Raw genomic sequence first — 23,824 nt, 5'->3', positions numbered from 1 at the left:
AGTGTATCTCATCGTGGTTTTGGTTTGCCTTTCTCTAATGATTAGTTATTTGAACATATTTTCATATGACTATTGAAACTTTATTTTCTTTGGAGAAATGTCTATTCAAGTTCTTTATCTGTTTTTTAATTGGATTGTCTGATTTTTGTTGTTGAGTTGTAGAAGTTTTTATAAATTATGGATATTCATCCTTTTATCAGGTATATAATTTTAAAGTATATTTATATGCATTTTCTCCCATGTCATAGGTTGCCTTTTCACACTGATAGTGTCTTTTGATGTTCAATTTTTTTTTTTTTAATTTTGATGAAGTTCATTTATCTGTTTTTCCTTTTGACACCTGTGCTAGCACTATTATATTCTCCTCTTCTTTAAGCTTTTTTTTAAATTGTTTTAACATATTTATAATAATTGCTTTGAAATCTTTGCTCACTTTCACATCTTTCACATCTGGGTTCTCCGTAAAGCGATTTCTTTCACTTATTTTTTGTTTGTTTGTTTTGTTTTTCCTTTTTCCCCCCTTATGTATGAAACATGTCCCTGTTTCTTTACATGTCTTTTAATATTTTGGTTAAAAACGGAATTTTAGGTAATACATTTTACCATCTCAGCGAACTATTCTTCTCTGTCCCTAACTATAGTAATTGGTGGGATGTGTTTGTTTTGCATGTTTAATTTTTTTATTATTACTTTGACTATTTCAGTGAAATTTATTTCGATGCAGTCTCTGATATCACCTCTCACAGGGTATAGCCCTGGTCATGTGCACAGTCACCCTGGGATAACAGTGGCTTTCTAATGGCACTGGCACTCTTCTATTGTCCATTTACCAGACCTATTGAGTTGTGTGCCCCGGTTGGTATCACTCAGCAGTTAGCATGCATTGATTTTATTGTTTTTAAAAAGGGCATTTTGGCATGAATTTCTCCACAGTTTTACTCAATAAAATTTTGTCCATTTTTCAAAAGTAAACTTTGAACTTTGTTCCAACTCTAGAAAACTTCTTCTTCTTAGCCATTCTTTTCTCCCAATTCTAGCTGACATGTGTCACCTCCTCCCATGGAGCCATCATCTTTATCTGATTTGCTATATAGTTTGCTATCACCCTTGGGCCATTATCTTTATTTTGCTCCTGCCATGGAGCCTTCATCTTCATCTTAATTAATTGCCACCAAAATCTCCATTGTTTGTGACACCACCTGTAGGTTTGAACTTCCCCATACTCTGTTGCAAATAAAACCAGGTCCATTGGGAAGAATAACACTGCTCTTTGTTCTTTAAGCCTGCCATTCATCCTGGGTAGAATCTCTGCATTGCTCTTGAGCTGAAGATGAGACGTTGCACCACTTTTCTCAGAGTTACAGTTCTGCTTTACTAGTGGCTTTCTAGGTTGGTGTGGTTGCCTTTGGTTTTCTTGATTTGGAACCTCTGCCTTGTGAGTGATCTGGATGAAAGCAGTTGTAGCCCAGAATTCTTCATCTGTTCACCTTTTTGTGTGTATTACTCCTGTTTTTAATGTTGTACCTGTTGTTCTCAAGGTAAGAGTCTAATTCAGTCTCTTCAGAGAATAACCCTCCAGTGTTCTGTTGCAAGGATGAGGAGGCTTAGCTTTTCTTTTCAACCAATACAGTTTACATCCCCACCCTATCTTATTTCCACTCCCACTCCTTTCGGCGCTATGCAGTAATCTTCAGTTTTTTGAGACTTTCCAGGATTTTGGTGTTGTATACACTTGTGTTTTGGCTCTGTTCTGAGAGCTCCCAAGTACAAATTGGGCTTTATTCATATCAAAGTTTATTTTAATAGTGCACCCTGGAGTTGTGCAGTGCACAATCTACGTGCTTAGAATGCAGCAGCCTTCATCATCACCCCTCTCATCTCCTTTAATCCTTGGCTTAGAAGGTTTTACTCCCTCAGTATTATAAAGGGCTAAGTTAGTGAACACTCATTTATGGCTTCTTTGCTTCTAAAGTTTTGTTGACATCCTTTGTCTGTTTTAGTCTTCTATCTTATTCTCTTTCTTCTTGTGGGATTGTGTCTTTCTTATCTTCATTTCATTGAGGATTTTGGAAAGTATAGAGGTGAAAAGGAGTGATTAATCGCTGTGTTTAACAGAGAGAGATCTTGACCTGACATGTGCCAGGCACTGTGCTGCATTTTCCTTTTTCATTCTCATAGTGTTGAACTTGTAATCAACATTACCAAAGTTGCCTTGTATGGTCTGGGAATGGTATAAGGATTTGAGAGGACAATATTTGTCCTTTAAGGGGAAGGAAACCTCTACCCTCAATTTCCAAATAGATTTAGTCACAATATACTTAGTCTTACCTACTAAATGTGCAGAAATTGCTAGAAGCTATGAATTCTCTGTACAAAGTGTGTTTCTTTATTCATGCTGCCTCACCTGTTCTAACCCAATTGCTACTTCCATCTTATTGTGTTTGTCTTACATAGGTGTGTAATACACTTATAAGTTGATATGTATATTGTCCTTTCACTATATTTTCTTTTTTTTTTTACTCTTCTACTCTAGACATGAAAAACCTCATTACTAGATATCTGTTAATTGTATTTTTCTCTGGCTCTTTTGGTAAATTTGCTTAATTTTTTCCCCTCAAGCATAGGTTTCCATGGTTGCAATTAAATGTATTGAGTCAGGCAAAGACCTAGTATGGGTTAGCTTATTATTAATAAATTTAGCATGCCATCCTCACTGTAGAATCAAATGCAAAACACTAAAATAAGATGTATAAACCACAGAAGAATTTGGCTTCACCAATCCAAAGCACCTAGCACTTGCAGCTTTCTCTCCCTTATCTCTCCCTATACTGGTCCAAATCTCACCATTTATATGATGCTCTACAAATATAAAGCATGTTTACACTCACTGAGTTTTTTAATATTCATAAAATCTTATAAAGACATTTTCTAGGTAGGATGCCAAGGCTTAGAAAGGTTAACAATCTAGTCAATAGTTAAATATCTGGTAAGAGATACCACAAATAGATGTATGTTTTCTACCTTTAAGTCTAAAGTGCATTTCAAGATACCATGTGTAGTCAATCTCTTCTTTTATATAAAGAAAAGATGGAAGTTAAAATTACTGTATTTTATTGGTAGAGATGCTGTTGATGATTTATAATGGCAATAATATAACTGCCAACCTATAATGAGTATTTAATGTGTCAGACACTAAGAACTTCTATTGAATCTTTATGTTTAAAACTCACAGCATACCTATGAAGTTAGTGATGTCACTATCCTTATATTGTTCTAAGAGGAAAACCCCAGGCAAGCATGTGTTGTCTTATCTTCTCATATCCTCTTATAAATAAAACCAAGGTAAACATTTTTTTTTGGACAAACCCTTCATATTAAAGGGTAATTATTTAGCAAATTTTCTCAGTGTATATGGAAGCCACGTCTGCATTTTCATAACATAAATTAAGTTAATCTCTTCTCATTTGACTGTGCCTTGGTAACTAGATTTTAATTTTCTATTTAATAAAAACTTGAAAAGTTTTGCACATTTGATTTTAGAATGCTGAACACCATTTATAGTAAAGAGTTCAAAAGAAATCAGAACCTAAAGTTCTTAAATTGTTAGGAATGGTTTTATTTGAAGATCCAAAATAAACAGTTCTTTATTCTCTGTTAGCCAACAATTTTAGATAGTTGGAAAACCTTTTCTAAGTAAACCCTGGGTTTGCCCCATAATATAAAATGGGAAAACTCTAAGCATTGGTGTAGTGCACTCTCAAGTTGTTGTTGTTACTTTGGTTTAGCTTTTGTTTATACATTTCAGAGCATACATTTATATATTTCAAGGCCTATCTCAAAGTTGTATTCCCAGTATAGATGGAGAAATATGGGAAAACAGTATGAAAAGCAGAGCAATAAAATCCCTTTTCCAGACAGTAAATAAGAGAATAAAAGAATATTTGTCCAGAGAAGACATGCACTCTTAACCTTCTGATGTAGAGGTAATACAGATCATGTCCACACATGTTCCGTTGAGACTTAGTTATAACGCCCTAACCAATGAAAGGAGAGCAAAGGTTACTCTGGCTGTGTAACCACTTCTTAGAAACATCTAATCAGTATAGAGAAAAGGGTTAAAAAATACACACACACACACATATTTATAAATATAAACATAGTATATAAATATATAATTTATATATACATTTTGTGTTATATATTATATATTAAATTTATATATAAATTAATTAATACATATCTAATTTATATTCATTTTAGAAAGAGAGAATATATGAGAGCAGGGGGAAGGGTAAAGGGAGAGAGAATTCCAAGCAGTGCCCCCCATGCTAAGCATGGAACCCAATGTCAGGCTTGATCCCGTGACCCAGAGACTATGACCTGAGCTGAAAGCAAAAGTAAAATGCCCAAATAACTGAGCCACCCAGGCACCCCGTGAAAATATTTATTAAACAGGATAGTTACATTTGCCATATAAACTGATGTCAGCAGGCATTTGTCTCATTAAATTGCTGATTATCTATAATGGAATAATATCTGCCTACCAAAAAGAATGTTGAGTGCACATGTACACACACACACACACACACACACACACAATATTATTAAGAAGAAAAAAAAGTATAATCTATTACAAACCCCAGACTCAATTCACAGAATATTTTTCCAAACCACATGAGAGCCTAAGCTTCCATCTCATAATGGTACACCTAAATTATAAAGAATTTTGCTTTTCCTTATTGCAAGAGTAGTTAATCTTTATGCAACATTGATATGCAAAATTAAAATTATGAAATGACAGCTTTTTCATGTCCATTTATTAAATAAGATGGATACATATACATACACATATACACACTTATTTATATACACATAGATATATATATTCCTTCTCAAAACTCAATAAGAAAACAAACAACCTAATAAAAAGTGGATAAAGGTTTGAACAGACACATCACCAAAAAATATGAAAAATATATGAAAATACATGAAAAATATACGAAAATATATGAAAAGATGTTCAATATCATTAGTCATTAGGAAAAGCAAATTAAAACCACAATAAGGTACAATTACATACCTAATAAAGTGACTAAAAATTAAAATTAAATTAAAAGCTGATGAAAACTAGTATTAGGCAGAAGGCCAAGCAGCTGGATAATTGCTATATTGGTAGTGAAAATGCAAAGTGGAGCAACTACATGGGGAAAAAATTTCATAGTTTCTTATAAAGTAAAACACTATTTTTCCATACAGACCAGGAATCTCAGATTTACTCAAATGAAATGATAACCTCTATTTACATGAAATCTCATGTGAACGTCTTTGCCAACTTTATTCAACTCTAGAAGCGACTTAAATATCTGTCACTGTGAAATGTATAAACAAACTGAGATACATACATACAATGGAATACTATTCAGCAATACTGATAAGATAATTTGTCTGAGTCTTAAATACTTTATGGTAACTAAAGATGCTACAGGCTGGATGATTCCATTTATAGCACATGCTGGAAAAGGCAGAATTAGTAAGATGGAAAATGACCGGTGATTGCCAAATCTGGCAGTGGGGAAATGAATTGGCTATACAAGGGCACAGGAAAATATCTTGGGGTAATGGTGGTGTTCTGTATCTTGATGGTGCTATTGGAAAGACAATATGCATTTTCAAAACTCACAGAACTGTACATAGAAGGAATGATGTTTACTGTATATAAATTTATATCATAACAACAAAAATAGAACTAAAAATAATAACTTTAAAAACGGCCTTAATGTTGTATCTTTACATATGAGAACACAAAAAATTTGAAGCCAGGACTGTAGTTTAGCACTAAGCAAAGGATTCTGAAGAAATCCACATTAGTAGTCATAAGCAGCAGCCTAATCTCTGCAAGCCAGCTCACACTGCATTTTGCTAGGCCAAGGAAACAGGGGTGAGAGGATGAATGATGTGACACAAATTATCACCATTCTAAATATGTCAAGCATACGTCCTGCTGACAAGAGGGACTGTCTGGCATGGTAAGTAGCTGCATCAGCTTTTCAATCTCCAAGTATAAAAAGTGAGTGAAATACTTTTTTAATGTGCTACATAAGGAAATGATTTTTTTTTCTTAGAACTATGATTATGGTTGTTGGTTAAAAGGCATTTTTGTATAAGCCAAATTCAAGGAGTGATTTGATTACTAAAATTGAGAAATAAACAGTCTCATTTTATAAAACAATGTCTCAGATAACTTCTGTATTTAGAAAGCACCTATAATTTTTGGTCTTTCCAAAGAGTTCATAAAAGTTCTAATTTCCTATCAAGGAGAACCATGTAACCTAGAAACACATGAATAAAATAGCACAGTTGTTTTCTCACTGTCCTGCTAAGTTCAATACATCAATGTGGATTTTGATCAACATGAATTGTTCAATTATAGGTCATAAAGACAGCCAGCATAATTGCTATTGACCACACCTTGGATTGAGCCAATGGCTATATATAGAAGACTGCAAACAGTGGTTCTCTGGTTTAAAAATATTTATATAAACTAAATTGATGAGGGTAAAATCCTCCCAATAGTAATAACTTGTAAATTTTGGAATCTGGTTATCCACTTCAATTCGCCTTTTCTACTGTCCTGTTTTTACTCAAGACAGATTAGCAAAATTTATCTGTTTGTGTTTCCTAAATCATAAACCTGTATACATTTGTGGAAATGTGTTCTAAATCCCAATGCTGTTAAAAAAAGCATAACAACACCTTAAGACCTTGCAGATTAGCATAAGTATTTGGTAAAAATGTCTTGTTTCATTTATTAATTGGTCTGTGCTCTTGTAGCAAATTAAATGTGCATGCACAGTGCTCCAGAAGAGTAATATTTATATTTTATAGAAACCAGTTAGCCAGTATAGAAAAATCTTCATTTCTTATGATTAGTATTTCCCTGGTAGAGATCTTTCATTCAGGTAAAGATTTTAGAAGAATTTACCAAAAATTAAAAGTACCTCCACCAAAAGGTATCAAATGATACACAAGTCTTTTGGGAGCAAAACTATAACTATCAATCAAGTAACACCCAAAATTAAAGGCCCCAAAATGAAAGAGAAAATCATTCTATCATAAAAAGAAACACCTCCAAGTTGCTTGAAACTTATATAAATTATGGAAGAATACTGACTGTAGGTATAGTTTAAATGGTAACATGATAAAAATAATAATGTAAAGAATTATATGTGTCAGGCAATATTTTAAGGACTTTGCCTGATTTACCTCATTTAAGCCTCATAACAACTCTGAGGTGGTTTCTATTATTTATCTCCATTTTAGAGATTAGGAAAAATAAATATAGAGAACTAAGTCATTTGTCCATCACCATAATACTATGTAAAAACAACCCTGGTACCTCAGGGGTTGAATGCAACAAAAATCCAAATTTTTACTCATATCAACACCCAAATAGGTCATCAATGGATGCTTACTATTTCAGGCTCCCTCCAGTGTGTGTGCCTGTTAGCAGAAGGTTCTATGAGCCTTCTGCTGGCTTCTTTGCATCCAGAGGGCTGACAAGTAAGTAAAGAGAGAGTGGAAGATCATCAGAGTGCTTTAGAGCCCAGTTCAGAAAGTAGCACACACTAATTTTGCATATATTGCATTATCTAGAAGTCAGATACATGGCTCTAACCTAATGCAAGTCAACTGGGAAGATTAATCTTTTTATTTGCTCAGGAAGAGGAAACAGGATTGATGAATATTAGCTTTTTTTTTTTCTTTTTGCCATACCCACATAGCCTGAAATTAATAAAGCCTGGGTTGGAGCTTAGGTACTCTAGCTTCAGCACTTAAGGCCTTAATTTTAATACTGTACCATGACTTAGAAAAAAAGAAAAAAGGTGGTGAAAGAGATATGAAATTTAATATGAAATAATTTTCTATCCTTCTAGAGTCCCTGTTGCCATTTATTAGTAATAAAAATCTAGAAATATATTTCTTGAATCTATTTTTTGGTTAAAGAACGGTTTAGAAGCTGAGTACCTCAAAGTTACCCATTACTTGTAAGCTGTTCAGTTGCATTTGATGGAGAAGATACATTCACATTTTTATAATTTCCCATACAACTCTGAAAAAAAGTCTTAAAAAGATTCTTTAAATACCAGAGAATGAAGTAGGTCTTTATTAAGAGAGTTCTCATCAGCTAAATTAGATTTGATTCCTGAAATAATAGCTCCTCTCCTTTTAAAATATTTTATTTTTATTTATTTGACAGAGAGAGATCAAATAAGCTTTTTAACAAGTAGGCAGAGAGGCAGGCAGAGAGAGGAAGGGAAGCAGGCTCCCTGCTGAGCAGAGAGCCAGATGTGGGGCTCGATCCCAGGACCCCGAGATCATAACCTAAGCTGAAGGCAGAGGCTTTAACTCACTGAGCCACTCAGGTGCCCTGCTCCTCTCCTTTCATAAAAAAAGACACTTTTCTTTTATGAATATGCTGAGAAATATAGATCAAATACCATATTATACATCTGGATTCAGGGATGCCTGGGTGGCTCAGTCATTAAGCATCTGCCTTTTGACTCAGGTCCGGATCCCAAGATCCTGGGATCGAGCCGTGCCTTGGGCTCCCTGTTCAGTGGGGAGCCTGCTTCTCCTTCTCCTGTTCCCCTGCTTTCTCTTTCTCTCTCTCTCTCTCATTCTCTCAAATAAATAAAATCTTTAAAAAAGTATATCTGGATTCAGTCTTTCATATTTCATTACCTTAGATGCTAGTGGTCTTCCTACTTCACTTAAGATCCAAATCAATGATAATGTTACATGAACCAATGAGCATGCTTCATGTGGCGCATTCTGTCAATACTGATAATTCAAGTGCAGAATTTCTGTTCTACCCAAATAAGCTTTTTAACAAAATTAATCTGATGCATTTTTAATTATCTGCATAAACATTATAGTGTTTCATGTAATTAAACATAAATGGTAAGCAGCTCTAATAGATAACATTACAGGAATTAGTATTGCTTTCCCAGAGTTCAGACAAATTTTAAATTTTGTTCTTCATGTTGTCAGTTCTTCATAATTCTTCATGATCTGATAGAAGAATCACAATTTACCATTTCACCTGACAACATGCTTTCAATCTCTTTACACATACACACGAGTTCTCATTTGATGAACCACAAGCTGAGTTGTCATTTTCTCTTTTGTTATTTTCAGCCACTAGACCCCACTTAACATTCAAAACCATGTGTGAGGTCTACTCTTTCATATCCAGTTTTTCCCCATTTTCTGTCATTTTTCCATAATTCTCCCCATCACTATCCCCATGGTGGTAACATTTTCAGCACCAATTCCAGATATTTCAAGATTGGAGAGAGTAGAAAGATTAAACCAATGGTCTGTGGAGTTTGTACTTTTTTTTAAATAAGATTTTTATTTATTTATTTGACAGAGAGAGATTACAAGTAGGCAGAGAGGCAGGCAGAGAGAAAGGAGGAAGCAGGCTCCCTGCTGAGCAGAGAGCCCGATGCGGGACTCGATCCCAGGACCCTGAGATCATGACCTGAGCCGAAGGCAGCAGCTGAAACCACTTAGCCACCCAGGCGCCCTGGATTTTGTACTTTGAATTGAGAGGGAAAACAAGGAAGTGGGCTATAGAAATTATATGGAAAATATAATATATTTAAGGCACTGAGCTGAAATGCTTGCCTTAAAGTACAGGTTAAATAAATTAAGTCAAACCCCTACATTTATTCTCTTTATCTCATAATATATTTAATTATTTTCTATGAGAAAACTTTCCTATTTCCTCTTTCTGTCTCCCCCTTATTACTAAATTTATCCTTACCTTCTCTGTTCCACTGAAACCTTTTTTAAAGGTCTTATTTGATCCTATTAGAAAACGCAATGCATTTTATGGGTTTCATTCAAGAATATTTCATAAGGATTTAACATTTATTGTTAAATGAACTCTTCTTCCTCCTCATATTTTGTGAAGCTTTTCTGCTTCTCCCATCTATATATTTGATTATTTTTCACTTTTTGTTGTTGATGGTTCTTCTTCTGCTTGACTTTCACATATAAAAGTTCTCCAGGGCTTATTTGTCTTATAAATATTCCTTATAAGGGATGATTCTTTCCTTTTCAGGCTTTAATTACCTACTTTATGTCTGTGACTTCCAAAGCTACATCTCCAGTCCAGACTTCTCTTCTTAAATAGACTCAAATTCTCAACTCTCTCCTGGCCATTTTTATCAACATTTCAAACTAAACAGTCAAAGGCAAATTTAGTATTTCCCTCCAAACTTCTAATCCTCCTGTTATTCTTAATTCATCTTATTGGTCTATTAACTCACTGTCATTATGCTTTCACCAAGTGTTTGGCCATCCACTCTTCTAAATCTTCATAATCTTAACTTGTGCCTTTGCCATGTCTAGTCTTTTAGATAGCTTTTCTTCCTTCATGATATGTCACTCATCTTTATCCCTGTTGTTAGGTACTAATGAACACTTCTGTCCTCAATTACTAGTAGCGACTCTCATTACCAAAACAGAAAAGTCTACTTAATCTAAGAATTAATCCACTTTGACTTGGCCCCAATCCACTATTCCAGTCCCATTTTTTTGCCACATCAAACACTGTGGGTTAGCCACACACAATTATTTATCATTGTCCATATTTTTTGTATCCTTTCCTGTCATATTTATTGTCTCATAATTTCTCATACTTTATCTGGAATACACTCTCATGAACTTTGTTTACTGAATTCTTCTTATCTTCTAAATTCCTGCTTAAATTAAACTTTTTTTAAAGGATTTTATTTGTTTGAGAGAAACAGAGAGAGAGAGTGAGCAGGTGAACTTACAGGCTGGGGGAGGGGCAGAGAAAGAGGAGGAAGCAGACTCCCCACTGAGCAAGGAGCCCAATGTGGGGCTTGATCCCAGGACAAGGCAGATGCTTAACCCACTGAGCCATTCAGATGCCTCCAAATTAAACTTTTTTTCAGAACTATTTTCCATATTATCTCTGCTCATTTACAGTTTCTGGAGGATTCCTTCCCTTTCCAGCTCATGTCACTTCTATTTTTATTTAGCATATGTATTTTTCAACTTTGAATTCTACAGTTGTTTACATTGTTATCCTTCCCACCTAACCCCACCCACTTCCACACTCATGTTGTTAATTCCTTAATTTGTCTAAAGTAATTTTGTGTTTGTAGAACCCCAGCAGAGTGCTTAGCATTGACTATGTGCTCAATCAATGTTGAGATATATATTCAAGGCAATTTTGGACTGATTCCACCATAATCAAACAAGGTTTGACAACTCAATTACCTAATTTGAAGATGCAAATGAACTATCTTTAGGACCTAGTTTAATCTAATGGACTAGAAATGACACCTGAGAGTATTAATCCTCATCCTCAAGTTAAGCTATTTCATTGAGTCATTCATCCTATAAAAATTATAAAATGTTCTATCTATAGCACACTACTAAAACTAGAATGAAAAATAAAAATAAAATACACCAGATTTCTAACCATCACCATATTGTACATTGGAATTAGAGGCATTATTAACAGCATGGGCTCTGTAGGCAGACTGACCTTGTTTTGAATGGCAGCTCTGTCATATATATTTGCTATATAAATCTTGGGATAATTATTAGCCATCAGTTCCCTCATCTGTAAAATGTAAATTACAATAATATCTGCAAGTTAGACTATTATGGGTTTCAAAGAGATTGCATGTTTAAATAACTTGATATATGTTAGGTTTATAATTTGTAGCTATAGATACTAGTGAGGGAAACTAAAATGTAAATGGCTACCATAATGTAAAGAAAAAAAATGCCATAATTTCCAAGGAACCATTTATTCTGTATTTTTTTCTTAATAATGTATTTTTTACAGAACAAATTACTGGTCTTTGTACATTACATAAATACCAACATTGTGTTGTTATATAATTAATGATGAGCCAAAATTCAAGCCTACACATCAGATATAGTTGATCTGCATATTGGTTGAATCTATGTCAAGGAAGCAGAAATTGTTCTGGGTATTTCAAGGAGAAATAAATTTAATATAAAAGTATTGATTGCAATCAGAGCAGTGAAAATTAGAAATTTGAGAATGCATAACTAGCTTTCAAGTCATGGTACTGGTGTTTATGTTCTAGTGAAAGGGGATGCCATGATACTTGATGAGTTCACCAGTAGTAAATTGAGAGACAAGGGACAAAGACCATGATTTCTGCCTTGAAGCACTCCAACCTTATGTGATTGACTAGAAGGGAAAGAACCCTGCAAAAGGGACTGTGAAACAGGAGGAACCCTGCAAAGGGGACTGTGAAACAGGAGGAACATCTGGAAGCAATGCAATTGTGTATCAGAAAGTAATTAACTGTCAAATACTGCTGATAGGTCAAGTAACATGAAGACTGAAAAAGGTCATTGCACTTGTCAACATCAAGATCATTGAAGGATTACTTTCCAGTGGCTAACTTCTATCTATCTGCACAATCCTAACTCCATCTTTTGTACCTCGCAACTGATGATTGATTATATATATATATCTATCTATATATATATAGATATAGATATAGATATAATCTTTTCTTATATATATTTATATATTATGTATTTCATTTTTATATATATTTTAAAATTATATATATAGTCCTTTTTTCCCTATTCAATATTACCTTTATATATACACCAGTTTTAATTTCTCTGTATCTCTGGGAAGTAGAGTTCTCTAATAAAGATAACAAAATACACACAGGAACAAATGAAATATACTTCCTCACCCACATCAAAGGATTATAGCCACCTTCCTGTCACCCTCTCATCCCTTTTATTTTGTATTCCTTTTTCTGGTTTTTTGTTTGTTTGTTTGTTTTAGTTTTTTCGGTTTTGTTTTGTCACTCTTTTACTTTGTTTTTGTTTTTGTACTTTATAAATCTTGCTTTTGGGTCTCATTTTGGCTTATTTATTTATTTATTTGTTTGTTTGTTTTTGGTGGTGACTTCCAATTGCTCCAAAGCTTCCCTTGCCTTGATTGTGGTTGATATTTTCAGCTATACATCTCCTCAACCACAGCTCAACAGAATGACTAAGAGGAGGAGCACTCAACAAAGAAAAGACCCAGAGACAATGGCCTCTCCAGCAGATCTAATGTATATAGATCTAAGCAAGATGTCAGAAATAGACATCAGGGTAGCAGTTATGAAGACAATAGTTAGGCTGGAGAAAACTATTAATAGCAATATAGATTCACTGAGGGCAGAAATGAGAGTGGATCTGGCAGAACTTAAAAATTTCTATCCACAAGATAAAATCTAATCTAGATACTCTAACAGTTATGGTAAATGAAACAGAAGAATGGATTAGTGAACTTGAAGACAATCTGATAGAAAAGAAGGAGCAGAAGGATGCCTGGAACAAACAGGTTAACGTCCATGAAAACAGAATTAGAGAAATAAATGATACCATGAAAAGTTCCAATGTCAGAATAATTGGGATCCTTAAGGGTGTGGAGAGAGAGGCTAGAAGATCTGTTTGACCAAATCCTAGATGAGAACTCTCCTAATCTGGAATGAAACAAGCATTTGTACCTTTGAGGCAGGGAGAATACCCACCCATCCCCAGAGTAAAGGATTGCAGCCTAATGTTGAGGCTTGTAATAGAAAAACTTGCATATCTTAGAATCAAGTAAACCATTTTAAGGTAGTTAGGGTGAAGAGATTCCTTATGTACAGAGGGAGGAACATCAAAATAACATCAGACCTGGCCATGGAGACCTGGCAAGCCAGAAAGGGCTGGCAGGACATATTCAGGGCACCAAATGAGAAGAATATGCAGCCAAGAATTCTTTATCTGGCAAGACTGTCATTCAGAATGGATGGAGAAATAAGGGGCTTCCAGGATGGGCAGAAACTGAAAGAATTTTTGACCACCAAGCTGGCCCTGCAAGAAATATTAAGGGGGGTTCTATAAAAGGAGAAAGACCCAAGAGTGACATAGAACAGAAATATGTAGGGACAATCTATAGAAACAAGGACTTCACAGGCAACATGATGATAATAAAATCATATCTTTTAGTAATCACTCTCAATGTGAATGGCCTACATGCTCTCATATAATGGCAGGGCTGCAGATAAGGTAAAAAGACAGGGCCCATCCATATGCTGTCTTCAGAGACTCATTTTTATTTTTTTTTAAAGATTTTATTTATTTATTTGACAGAGAGAGATCACAAACAGGCAGAGAGAGGAGGAAGCAGGCTCCCTGCTGAGCAGAGAGCCTGACACGGGGCTTGATCCCAGGACCCTGGGATCATGACCTGAGCTGAAGGCAGCGGCTTAACCCACCGAGCCACCCAGGCGCCCCGAGAGTCATTTTTAATCTAAAGATATATCCAGATGGAAAGTGAAGGGATGGAGAAGTATCTTTCATGGCAATACCTCAAAAGAAAGCTGGGATAGCAGTTCTTATACCAGACAAATTAGATTTTAAGCTAAAGACTGTAGTTAGAGCTACAGAAGAACACTCTATCATTCTTAAAGGGTTTATCCAACAATAAGATCCAACAGTTGTAAATACCTACATCCCCAACATGGGAGCAACCAACTGCTAACCATAATAAAGAGACATATTGATTATAATACATTAATACTAGGAGCCCTCAATCTCCACTCTCAACAATAGACAGATCATTTAAGAAGAAAATCAACAAAGAAACAAGAGCTTTGAAAGACACAGTGGGCCAGATGGACCTCAAAGACATATACAGAACATTCTACTCTAAAACAACAGAATACTCATTCTTCTCGAGTGCACATAGGACTTTATTCAGAAATAGACCACATACTTGGTCAAAAATCAGGTCTCAACCAATACCAAGAGATTCAGATTATTCCCTGCATATTCTCAGACCAACTTTGAAACTGGAACTCAATCACAAGAAAAGGTTTGGAAAAAATTCAGACAGTTGGAAGCTAAAGATCATCCTGCTCAAGAATGTTCAGGTCAACCAGGAAATCAAAGAACTTGTACAATTCTTGGAAACCAATGAGAATGAAGACATATCTATCCAAAACTTATGGGATATGGCAAAGGTGGTCCTAAGTGGAAAATACATAGCCCTCCAGGCCTCACTCAAAAAAAAAAAGAAAAGAAAAAGAAAAATCCTGAATACGTAAACTGTCTTTACACCTTAAACATCTGGAAAATCAACAACAAATTAAGCCCAACCCATGTGCCAGAAGGGACATAAGATTAGAGCAGAGATTAATGAATTAGAAGCCAGAAATACAGTAGAACACATTAATAAAACTAAAAGCTGGCCCTTTGAAGGAATTAATAAGATTGATACATCACTGACCAGACTAAGACAAGAGAAAGAGTCCAAATTAATAAAATTATGAATGAAAGGGGAGAGATCATGACTAATACTAAGGAAATAAATAGAATTAACAGAAGTTATTATCAACAGCTATATGACAATACATTTAGCAATCTGGAAGAAATGGAGGCATTCCTGGAAACCTATAAACTAAAAGACTGAAACAGGAAGAAATTGATAACCTGAATAGACCAATAACCAGTAACGAGATTGAAGCAGTGATCAAACACTTCCCAAAAACAATAGTCCAGGGTCTGATGGATTCTGGAGAAGTCTACCAAATATTCAAATAAGAAATAATAGCTATTCTCCAGAGGCCATTTCAAAAAATTGAAACAAAAAAAACTTTCAGACTCTTTCTATGAGGCCATCATTGTCTTGATCCTGAAACCAAGAAAAGACCCCACTGAAAAGGAGAATTTCAGACCAATATCTGTGATGAATATGGATGCAAAAATTCTCAATAAGATCCTAGCTAATAGGATCCAACAGTACATTAAAAGGATTATCCACCACAACCAAGTATGGGATTTATCTGTGGGATGCAAGGGTGGTTCAACATTCACAAATCAATCAATGTGATAGCACACATAAATAAGAGAAGGGACAAGAACCCTGTGGCCCTTGCAACAGATGCAGAAAAAGCTTTGACAAAATACAGCATCCTTTCCTGATTAAAACTCTTCAGAGTACAGGGATAGAGGGAACATTTCTCAACTTCATAAAATCCATTGTTGAAAAACCCACAGTGAATATCATTCCCAATAGGAAAAAGATGAGAGCCTTTCCATTGAGATCAGGAACATGAAAAGGATGCCCACTCTCACCACTGTTGTTCAACATAATACTAGAAATCCTAGTAACAGCAATCAGACAACAAAAAGAAATAAATATATTCAAATTGGCAAAGAAGAAGTCTACTCACTCTCTTCAGGTGACATGATACTCTATGTGGAAAACCCATATTCATACAGCAATTCAGTAAATGTGGCAGGATACAAAATCAATACACAGAAATCAGTTGCTTTCTTATACACTAACAATGTAACTGTAGAAAGAGAAATTAGAAAATAGATCAATTTACAATAGCACCGGAAACCATAAGATATCTTGGAATAAACCCAGCCAAAGAGGTAAAGCATTTATACTCTAGGAACTACAGAACACACATGAAAGAAATCGAAGAAGACACAAAAGGATGGAAAAACATTCCCTGCTCATGGATTGGAAGAATAAACATTGTTAAAATGTCTGTGCTGCCTGGAGCAATCTATACGTATTTTCAACGCCAACCCGATCAAAATAACAATGGCATTTGTCAAAGCACTGGAAAAAACAATCCTAAAATTTGTATGGAATCAGAAAATACCTTGAATCGCCAAGGAAATGTCAATAAAAACAAAGCTGAAGGCATCAAGCTATATTACAAAGCTGTGATCACTAAAACATCATGGTATTTGGCACAAGAATAGACACATAGGCCAGTGGAACAGAATAGAGAGCCCAGATATGGACCCTCTACTAGGTCAACTAATCTTTGACAAAGCAGGAAAAAATATCCAATGGAAAAAAGACAGTCTCTTCAATAAATGGTGCTGAGAAAATTGGAGACTTATATACAGAAGAATAAAACTTGACCATTCTCTTATACCATATACAAAGATAAACTCAAAATGGATGAAAGACCACAATGTGAGATAGCAATCCATCAAAATCCTAGAGGAGAACATAGGTAGTAACCACTTTGACATTGGCCACAGCAACTTCTTTCAAGACACATCTCCAAAAGCAAGGGGAACAAAACCAAAAATGAATCTTGGGACTTCATTAAGATAAAAACTTCTGCATAGCAGAAGCAGTCAACAAAACAAAGAGACAGCCCACCGAATGGGAGAAGATATTTGCAAATGATACTACAGACAAAGGACTGATATCTAAGATCTATAAAGAACTTCTCAAACTCATCATCCAAAAAAACAAATAAGTCATAAAATAAGCAAAGAACATGAACAGACACTCCTTAAAAGAAGATATACAAATGGCTAACAGACACATAAAAAAAAGAGTTCATTATCATTAACCATCAGGGAAATTAAAATCAAAACCATATCAAGATACCACCTTACACCAGTTAGAATGGCAAAAATTGACAAGGCAGGAAACAACAAATGTTGGAGAGGATGTGGACAAAGGGGAACCCTCCTATACTAATGGTGGGAACACACGTGGGTACAGCTACTTTTGAAAACAGTGTGGAGGTTCCTCAAAAAATTAAAAATAGAGCTACCCTATGACGAGCAGTTGCACTACTGGATATTTACCCCAAAGATACAGATACAGTGAAAAGGAGCACATACACTGCAATGTTCATAGCAGCAATGTCCACAATAGCCAAACTGTGGAAAGAGCTGAGATGCCCTTCAACAGACAAATGGATAAAAAAAATGTGGTCCATATACACAATGGAATATTACTCAGACATTGAAAAGGATGAATACCCAACTTCTGCATCAACATGGATGGGACTCGAGGAGATTAGGCTAAGTGAAATAAGTCAAGCAGAGAAAGTCAATTATCATATGGTCTCACTTATTTGTGGAACATAAGGAATAGCATGGAGGACATTAAGAGAAGGAAGGGAAAAATGAAGGGGGGGGGGGAAACTGGAGTGGGAGATGAACATGAGAGACCATGGACTCTGGGAAACAAACTGAGAGAAGGAGGCAGAGGAAAGAAAGAAAGAAGGAAAGGGGGCAGGGGAAGGGTGAACCTAGTGATGAGTATTAAGGAGGGCATAGATTGCATAGAGCACTGGGTCTTATACACAAACAATGAATCATAGAATACTACATTAAAAACTAATGATGTTAAAAAAAAAAAAACTAATGATGTACTGTATGGTGACTAACATAACATAAAAAATATATTATATGTAAACAAATGGGCATGACTATATTCCAAAAAGTTTTATTTGTCAAAAAGAGTGGGTTCTTGTTTTATCTAATATAAATTATTTAAGAAATGATAATGAGAGGAAGCAGAGAATAGTTGAGAAGATACCCTTGAATAGGTGAGAGGGGAGGGGATTTGTCTACAAGGTTTGGAGTTAAGCTTTCATTATGAATTCAACCAAGTTTGAAAAACAAGAACAAGAATATGCTGAAGTAGGTAAATGTGAAGAATAAAACTATGGGAACACTCTTGTATTGCTTCTGTTATCTCAGGAAAAGTCGGAAGTAAGATCACAATATGTGAGTGGCCATTAGGAAGAAGATTTGGGGTTTAAAGAAGGGAAGATGCATGAAATGATTGCATGAAAGAATTGAAAAATAATTGGCCTGAGAAAATACTTTGTATAGTAAATAGCAAATTTTCAATTTGGAATGTTCTAGCTGTTCTTTTCCACATTGGACCATTCATATACTTTTATTATAATGTGTGTGTGTGTGTGTGTGTGTGTGTGTGCGCGCGCACACACACACACACACATATATATATATATATGTATGTATGTATTTTTCTCAAGCACTGGCTAAACTTGTAGCATTATCAACATATTTTGAATCATTTAACTTCAATCTTCAAAACTCTTATTTTTCTCCCCAGGGGAGAAAAATTTTTCCCCCAGGGGAAAAAGAGATTTTTGAAGTCTATTAATACCTCTATTTTCAGACAGCAAAATCAGTAACACATTTTATTTGTATATTTTTCTAGTTTAGCAAATCTTATTCCTGTTAGAAATTATTTGTGCAATGAATATGCTTCTGTCACCTCATCTCTGTTTCATGCATTTATCATATTGAATTCTAATCTACTCTGAGGGTTTGCTAAACTTTTGCTTCAATGATGTATTTGCTCTGAAAGAGTTCAGATATAATGAAATACATTATGTCCAGTATTTGTTTAATGTTTTGTCACCAATGAAAGATAAATTATTGAAATGGAATATATTCACATTGATTGCCATGAAGTTTACACATGGATTATAAATAAAAAAAAGTCCTTAAAAGATAGAAAATCAATTGATGTGTCAGATAAAAAATGTATAAATGTTGAAATCAACCATCGAATGGACATTTTTCCTATTGAAATAATTTAACATACCAGAATTTGAAAAGATTTGTGTCTTTGAACGCACATAATGAGGTAAAAGTGAAAGACCGAACATCTGAAATTTTGTTAACAATACTTCAAACAAATACAAGCCAACATATTTTAGAGTGAATAGTTCTTTTTTCTCTCAACCAATCACAGACATTTTCAAGGAGACCAATCAGAACTGTAATCTTGTGGTTATGCCCTGAGTAAATATTAACAATATTTAAATTTATATAGGACACATGTGTGCCCAGTTATATTAATATAGTGTCTTTGTTTTTCTTCTCCAGAACTGTTATCCAATTGTCAGCAGTTGAATTGTCAGTATAAATGTGCAATGGTCAGAAACAGTACAAGATGTTACTGTGAGGATGGATTTGAAGTAAAAGAAGATGGGAGAAGCTGTAGAGGTAAGTATGACATGTGAATCTTTTTTTTTTTTTAATAAAACCTTAATTTAAAGAAATCAAGTATCTTTGAGCACCTATCATGTGCTTCATACAGAGGTTAAGCTAACTTTTTTTTTGTTTGTTTCTTGAGATTTAAAAGATGATACTCCTACATAAATCATACACATAAAACATAACAGATATGCATTTTTACCAGTCAGTTTTCAATTCATATTTCAATAATATCAACTATGGGAAATGTCAAAAATGGGAAGTGATTTGGGTTAACCATGAAATCACTGAATTTAACAGTTTTAACTTCCTAGATGTTTTCTGACAGTTATATAGCTGCAATGTAGTAGACATTTGTTATTAACTAAGTTAGGTTAATAGTATTGTGCACTGTTCTTTACAATTTTTCCATTTTTTACATTGGTAATTCTGGAAGTTGGCATTTTACCAACAGCAATAATGAACATAAAAATATTTATGTGTATTTTTAATGTCTTAATTCTCGCTTTTGTGAAAGCTCCACAGAACATACCCTCTGAAATGACTCCACTCTGCCATGTTGAACAATTCTAGGTTACTTCTCCACTCTATTAACATCTATTATATATATGTTAGTATATGTATATAAATCTGTAATATAAGTAATAAATTATTTTGTATAGTACTTAGAATCTATATATAAAAACATAAAATATAGAATCTATACATAAAATCAAAGAATATCTGCATTGCTAGAGCCACTAATAAGCAGACTATTTTACAAAGAAACTGGTGCTTTGCCAATTGCTTTAAACCTTTTCTTTAATATTATCATTTTTACATAGAAACAGAATCTTAAGGTTGAAAGAATTCTCAGGGAGAATATTGTTCAAAGTCTAATGACAGAAGTGAGAAAAGTGAGACCCTGATAAATTAAGTAACTTACTTAAGTCCTACACATCTTAATAATAGACTTGGGACTAAAGCTTAGGTCTGTGGAGTCCACTTATTCTTGTCTTGAAGAGGTTCATTGCTTTTTAATGTCCATCTGGGGTTTGAATTTTTCATTTGCTATTTGTTTGTTTTCTGCATAATACAAATATAGAAACATTTATTATTAAGTGTTTGTTAGACTTGGAGGCTATTTAATCTGACAATAGGTGGATCAAGCTGGTGTATTTATTTGACTCACCAATTTTAAACCAACATTTAAAAATCAGAATATTGCACACAAAAGCTCAGACTATTTTTTTTTTTTCAGATAGAAGAGCTGGCAACATTAGACACCTTATAAACCCCAAAGTCAGCCATATATGAAGTACTTCTGCATACACTCACACATGCATGCAATTTCTAGTTCAAAACAGCTCTTTCCGGGGCACCTGGGTGGCTCAGTGGGTTAAGCCTCTGCCTTCCGCTCAGGTCATGATCCCAGGGTCCTGGAATCGAGCCCCACATCGGGCTCTCTGCTCAGCGGGGAGCCTGCTTCCTCCTCTCTCTCTGCCTGCCTCTTTGCCTACTTGTGATCTCTGACTGTCAAATAAATAAAAATTAAAACAAAACAAAAACAAAACAGCTCTTTCCATTCACACAGGGAAGGCTAAAATACCTATACAGTATCCTTACCCTTTTGCTACAACTGATTCCTATAGGAGTCAAGATTTTCAGCTCTTATTACAATGGATCTCTTTCTCTCCAATCTCCTAATTAAAACCATAAAGGTAATCATAATCAATATCTTCTTTTAACTATTGATAAGGAATTACGCATCGATCAGTATGGAAGGTCATTACTGACAGAGGAGTTCTTTTTACCTTTTTGCCACCCTGGATGACCAGAACTGAGCATCATTAATGCTTTCCTGAAGCCATATTTCCAGGGTAGTTTCTGTCCTCAGAGGGAGAAGGAAGGCAGCATTGTAAGTAATGTCATGCCTATCCCTTTGCGGCCAATTTTGTGGAGTTACATGAATGTCATAGCAGTGCATTCTGGCTAAAAAGAACAACAACAACAACAACAACAACAACAAATCATTACTCATATTGCTCTCCTGGATAGGATAATCATGTCAGAAAAGCTAAAATAGGAATCAATAAAATTAAACCTGAAAAATCTGTGAAAAAGAAGAATCATTTCTGCCACTAGGGGCTGGATTTTACCAAATGCAAGATTTAATTTCTTTCATTATCACTGTAAACTTAACTTCAAAAACTATTCTTTTTATTCCCAAAGCAACTTATTTCAAACAAACCATCCACGAATGCAAGCTGTTATATGAAGCCAAAGAAATCTGAGAAAAGTGCAAATTAATGCCATACAAATGCATAGTTTCCCAATTTAAATGGCCCCTTAACTACTCAGGAATATTTTTTCTTTTTCCTTAGTAAACTCTTTTCTTAGCTCAGTGTTCAGAGAGTGGGTTGAGAGTTCCAACCCTTTAATCATCCATTTGGTCTTTCTGGTGAGGAGCTCCCCCTACCCCCATCCTGGCATCATCTAGTGGCCCCACGCTGAGTCACCTCATTGACACAGACTAAGGTATATTCCAAAGGGGTTCATAAATAACAAAAGACACTCCTATAACTCAGAAAATTGCAAGGGCTTTAGGAAATCTGTGCCAGAAACTGAGGATAAAGACAAAATACATATTTTTATTATACCATTTATTCCTATTTTAGTATAGCACCATTCATTTCCATCTATCCAGTTTTCACATGTTGTCTCTTCTAGTTCTTAAACATTTCAGTCCATTCTCTCTTCTCCATCTGCACTACCACTGACTTAGTTCAAATTTTAATGGAATTAAAATACAATTTCTTGCGTGAAATTATCACATAACTAATTTTCCAGGATCTCTTCTCTATTTTCACCAGTCCATTTTTTATTTGTATTATAAAGTTCATCCAATTAATGCTTTCACAATGCCTACATTCAATGTACAGTGCTTTACTTTAGCATACAAATAACTTCATTATCTGGCCCCATTACTTTCTCAGTGCCATCTCTTAACTCCCCGCTTATCCACCCTTATTCCACTTGACCCTTTTTACTTCTTTGAAATCCCTACTATGTCATCCCAATATCATTTCACATGCTATTTTAACTGGAATGCCGCTTTCCATCTTATCCCTTCTTATTGAATCTGAGAAAATCCAAATCATTCTTTAAATCCAAGTCAGTATTCAACCTTCACTTAATATGCTCCCTCTGATTCCAAGTAGGTTCACTTCTCTGTTTTTTCTCATAACCAGAGTATGCCCCTATTACAAAGAAATGCATAGAATTGCAATTATATTTCATTAGACTTGTTTCACTTAGAAGTAGGAACCATGTGTTACCATGTTTTTTTGTTTGTTTGTTTCATCAAGGATTAGTAGAGTACACAGTACACAGGACAGAATGAATATACATTAGTCCAAATTAGTAGCTGACATATATATATATATATGCCTAGTTGGTTAAGAATCCTTAAGCACTTGCTGTTTAGAGAGACTTGAACAAGATGCAGGAGGCAGGAAAGGGAGGATGGTAGGGAATAGAAATAGGACCATAGATATTAATAAAATTTAAGATGAAAGTTTTCTTTTCAATGAATACTTAATAGTTTCCTGTTTTTGATCCAGTGAAGGTGATTTGTGTAGCTGAGCTCAGAACTCTTAATCTGTTCATTAAAAACCATGTTACCAAACTAATTCTTTGTTAAAATAGTGAAAAAGACATAAACTTTTTATTCTTTAAAGTCCATTTCACATCTTTGCAAAAATATCCAAGGATTTCTAGCCTTAATATTATCTTTTAAAATTAAAAATTAGATACTAAGTTTGATGTTTTATGTCTGTCACTATTAAAGCAACTTTGAATTTTGACTTTCAGTTAGTGCATTTTGTTCTCCCTTTCCAAAATAATTATCTACTTCCAAAATTTGAAGAAAAAAAAAGTTTTCTTCTAGGGGAAAAAA

At 34.6% G+C, this 23,824-nt stretch overlaps 1 protein-coding gene across 1 annotated transcript in view; it reads left to right on the top strand.

Annotated features, from left to right (window-relative positions):
* Positions 1–23,824, top strand: part of LRP1B (LDL receptor related protein 1B) — a 1,620,129-nt gene that overhangs the window by 511,660 nt on the left and 1,084,645 nt on the right. Inside the window, exon 4 of the mRNA XM_045066491.1 lies at positions 19,777–19,896. Within this exon, the coding sequence (XP_044922426.1) occupies positions 19,777–19,896 (120 nt within the window). The remainder of the gene's footprint in view (positions 1–19,776; positions 19,897–23,824) is intronic.

The sequence above is a fragment of the Mustela putorius genome, unplaced genomic scaffold (assembly GCF_011764305.1).
Source record: "Mustela putorius furo isolate JIRA1106 unplaced genomic scaffold, ASM1176430v1.1 tig00003867_pilon_pilon_pilon, whole genome shotgun sequence".
Lineage (NCBI taxonomy): Eukaryota > Metazoa > Chordata > Mammalia > Carnivora > Mustelidae > Mustela > Mustela putorius.
Note: the sequence above shows the minus strand (reverse complement) of the source record. Positions and strands in the feature narration are given on the sequence as shown.